The following is a 4,471-nucleotide window of genomic DNA, read 5'->3' as shown; positions in this document are numbered from 1 at the left end:
TATTAATATGCTTATTTATATGCATATATATGAATAATATTTTGTTCTTAAAAAAAATCAAAGAGAAAAAAAGATAGCGTAACAAAACAAACTACTATTGGACTCCAACGACCAATGATATTTCAATAAAATGCACAAATCATTTTTTAACAAGTTTCACTCTTAGATAGAAAAAAAAAGATGAGGCATAGAAAAAAGTTATGTATTATGGTACACAAATCCTCACAATTTACGAAGGGAGATAGAATTTAGAATATCATACTGGACAAAGTATAGATGACTTAAAAACACTTTGTACGAGGATATTACAGTAATTTGTATAGCAAACTTAAAAAACACTTTTTCCAAAGGCCCTGAATCCTAGTTTTTCTATCTCGTGTACAAAATCTAAAATCGCTTTTGAAGTTTTTTTTTGTAAAAATAGATTTGCTAAACACCTGATAAATAGTTTAGTTTTTTCCAAAAACAAAAACAGAGCTTTTTAATCTCAATCAAACACAGCCCATACTTTCTTCTCTTCATTTTTATGGCCCTTGTTTTTGCTGGAGAGAAGGTGAGAGAGAGACTGAAGAAAAATTGGAGAGAGAAATGGTCGTGAGTTTGAGAATAAAAAATGAGGACAAAAAAAGAAAATGGTATAAAAAAATAAAATAAAAGACGCCACGTAATTTTACATTAAGCATATTCCTAGAAGTGTCCAAAATTATGCTTTGATTTATTTTGGTCATATTACTACAAATTGAAGCCATTTCCTAAGGTAAATTTGTTAAGTTAATTTATGTTAATAACTATTTTACAAAATTAATTCTAGTTTGTAAATCACTAGTTTCCTATAATATACGTACAATGATGACAATCTAGTGTACATAGCATATCACTTCCATATATATATATATATATATATATATATACATGTATAATTTTTTGAAAATGAAATATGTATTTATCGATTATATTGATAAATAGCAAAATAGAAAAAAAAATTCAGTGGGGATAAGCTCCTATAAAATAACAACAGAGATGTCGAGATGCATCAGACGCCCTACAAAAAAGAGAACTAATTATACGACAAACTATGCCGCGGTCCCTTGACCAAAAAACATGTACTCAGGCCGTATAGACAAAAGTCTAACAGAGTATCCCGAACGGGAATGTGGACAATGGTTAACCCGTCCCAATCTAAAATCAAACACCACAAAAAATAATGAGCATAGTACAAAAAACATAAATAAAAACAAATAGCACCACCGCTGGAACCAAACACAAGAAGAACTCAAACGCTTCCAGTACTTTCGAGACGTAGAAGCTCTTACGGGACGGCATGCCGAGGTCGAAGAGAGAGGCAGCGGGCGGACGTTGGCCCTGTTTTGGATCTGCAACCGAGGTAAGCACGCGACCACGAAGGAGGCACGGATCTTGAACCGGTGATGTAGAGGTGGCGGATCCGAAATCGGCGGAGGATCATGAATCAGTGGCGTAGACATGGTGGATCAGGGACCGGTGGCGAGGAAGTGAATATGAATCCGGTGGCATGACGGTGACGGCTCTGGAACCGGTAGAGCCGCGCGAGCACGGGACCGATTGACCTGGAAAACAGAGTAAAAGAGGTTCCCAAAAAAGAAGGAAGAGGCAAAAAACGAAGCATCTTGCCCTCGAGTTGGAGCCGTGCTGCTGACGGCGTCCGAAGCCCAAAGAGGTGGCAACTGAAAGTTTTTTAGAGCGTCTTTGATATAGAGAAATTTTGAGTCACCACAAGAACAAAAATGAACTAATCACTTGTTTTTATTGATATATGTATATAACTTGTATTATTTATAGGAATATTCGTTTGAGAATAGAACTTTAAATATTAACGGAATTTTACACACCAGAAAAAAGGAAATTTACATTTATAAACAATAGATATTGAACATAAACAGATATGAATAATAGAAAATAACCCTAGATTCGAAGAAAAAAGAAAAAAAACAAAAAATCTTGTAAAAAAGAAAAAGAAAAAAAAGAACCCTAGAAAGAAGCGGCAACTTGGTTATAAAAAGCCCTTTAAACCCATTTTCATTTCCGCCTCATACACGCTCACTAACGCCTCTCTCTCTCTCTAAACCCTTCCAAAACCCTCGTTTTTTCGCCTTCTCTCTCGATCGCCATCAATGGAATTCTGGGGTAAGCTTTCTCCGTTAAATTTCCGTCGGTGTTCTTTTTGCCGTGCTGTTCTTCTATTCATGTACTCTGCTGTTTCTGTTTCTTTCGCTCGGGTTTTGTTTTTCATTTCTGAAACAGTTGTTGATTTTTGACCTAGACTATTCATGTATCGTTTTGTGGATTCTATTTCCATGGGGTTTTAACTTGATTTCACGATGAGTATTTAGTGTTTGTTTGCTTTTAGGTTAAAATTTTATGCTCTTGTATTTTTGCGTTGTTTTCTGACTTATGTGGACCTCGTTGTGAGTAATCAGGTGTTGAAGTTAAGGCCGGAGAGCCTCTTATTGTTGAGCCCGAGGATGAGATGGTCATTCACCTTTCTCAGGTAATATTCTATACATTAGGACTTTGATCCTCTGTTTGTTAAGGCTATTCATGTTCGTGTCTGAGAATGGTGTTTTGGACCTTGTTTAGGCTTGCCTTGGCGAGTCAGAGGGGAAGAACAAAGAGCCTGCTCTTATCCACGTCAAAGTTGGCGACCAGAAGTTGGTTTTGGGAATGCTTTCCTCTGACAAATTCCCTCAATTGACCTTCGACTTGGTCTTTGAGAAGTCATTTGAACTCTCACACAACTGGAAGCATGGAAGCATTCACTTTTGTGGCTACCAGACAGCCGTCGGAGGAGATATATATCCTTTGTTCGATTCGTTTTCATTGGTTGTGTTATGCTGATTTTTAGATTTTTTTTTTGTGTGGTTGAGTTTCCTTGACCTTGAGCTTCTTTGGCTTTCACGCCTGAAGATTATTCGGGTGGGTAGTATATCCTTGCACATACTGTGTCTTGTTACTCATTCTAGCACGCACTTTACCAATCTTATCTCATGTTTTCAACTGCAGATATGGAGCCAGAGGAATCTGAAGAAGAAGATATTGTTGTTGCCAAAACTGCTGTTGAAAATGGTAAGTTTTTTTTTTTTTATTATTGTGGATATTATATTTTGTTTAATGCATTGATGCACGTTGCACAGCTATTATGTCTGCTCTAAAATTTAAAGAAGTTCCTTGTATAAGTGTTTTGAAGTGAATATTGATGATGGATATTCTTACTGTTGCTGTAACGTTTTGGTAAATTTAAATTTTGAACTTTTCATGTAAAGGGGGTAAGAAGGTCGTGCAGGCTAAGGAAAAATCTGTGAAGGGTGAGACATCAGAGAAGGCAAAGGCTAAAGCTATAGTGCCAGCAGATGAAGATGATAGCGACAATGATAGCGACGATGATTCTTCTGATGGAGTGGATTCCGATGACTCTGATGAGGTACCTCGTCTTTTATCTACTATGCGTTCTCTGCACAGACAATTGGGACACACATTGATAATGAAATGTCTGTTATTTATTTATCTATTTACTGACTGTAGGACATGCTTGGAGGCGATGACAGTGATGACGATGACGACAGCGATGAGAGCGATGAAGAGACTCCTACCCCTAAGCCGGTATTAAACATTGTAGCCTTTTCATTATCAAGATTTTCTCAGCTTGTTCTTTCATTTAAATATGTAACTATTTTGTATTTGTCTTCTGTAGGCTCCTAGCAAGAAGAGAGCCAATGACTCGGCAGCCAAAACCCCAGTTTCTTCCAAGAAAGTAAAAGCAGAGTCTCCTAAGAGTGGTAATCTCTCGGCCGAATAACTATTGCTATTTTTTTTTCCTCTTTTTGTTTATAGATATGTTTATTGATGCTGATAGAGATGAGCGTTGTTGTTTCAGATGGTAAGAAGACTGGTGGGCACGTGGCAACGCCACATCCGTCGAAGAAGGGTGGGAAGACTCCGGCCACACCCACAGCCACCGCCGCCGACAAGTCGAAGCCACAGACTCCAAAATCTGCCGGAGTTAGTTGCAAAACTTGCAGCAAGTACGGTGACCGATTCCCTTTATAATATAAATTTGCATTTGGGTGTTGATGTATTGATTGCTTTGTCTTATTGTTGGTTGGTTGATTAATTTGACGGATTGGTTGGGAAATGTGCAGGACATTCGGGTCAGAGAAAGGCCTCGAGTCTCACACAAAGGCCAAGCATGCTTGAGGAGGTTTATTTTTACTTGAGGAGTTTTAGAGGTGTTCTGTGAAGAAAGTTTTGAGCGGCTTGTGAAAGTATTATGGGGACGAGTTTTAGGTTTCATTTGTCTTTTATAATCTCTTCCCGTGTTCTAGCTTTATAATCGGGGATGATTCTGTTTTGGTAAGGTGGTCGATGTCTTGTCTTTTGATATGGGTTATTAAACTCTTAGTGTTGGTTCTCTAATACAGTTCTTGTGTTCTTGTCA

The 4,471-nt window shown here is 37.6% G+C and overlaps 1 protein-coding gene across 1 annotated transcript; it reads left to right on the top strand.

Annotated features, from left to right (window-relative positions):
* The first annotated feature begins 2,018 nt into the window (after positions 1-2,018).
* HD2B (histone deacetylase 2B) lies at positions 2,019-4,471 on the top strand. Its single transcript, XM_089600703.1, has 10 exons — positions 2,019-2,163; positions 2,457-2,527; positions 2,617-2,831; positions 2,936-2,952; positions 3,040-3,102; positions 3,300-3,457; positions 3,559-3,636; positions 3,728-3,812; positions 3,911-4,058; positions 4,176-4,471. Exons 1-10 carry the CDS (start codon positions 2,151-2,153, stop codon positions 4,228-4,230), a joined length of 903 nt encoding a protein of 300 aa, XP_089456829.1. The 5' UTR covers positions 2,019-2,150; the 3' UTR covers positions 4,231-4,471.

Source organism: Urtica dioica, chromosome 11, assembly GCF_054948205.1.
Source record: "Urtica dioica subsp. dioica isolate 48M chromosome 11, U.dioica_male_clone48M_v1_H2, whole genome shotgun sequence".
NCBI lineage: Eukaryota > Viridiplantae > Streptophyta > Magnoliopsida > Rosales > Urticaceae > Urtica > Urtica dioica.
This window is presented reverse-complemented; position numbering and strand designations above follow the sequence as displayed.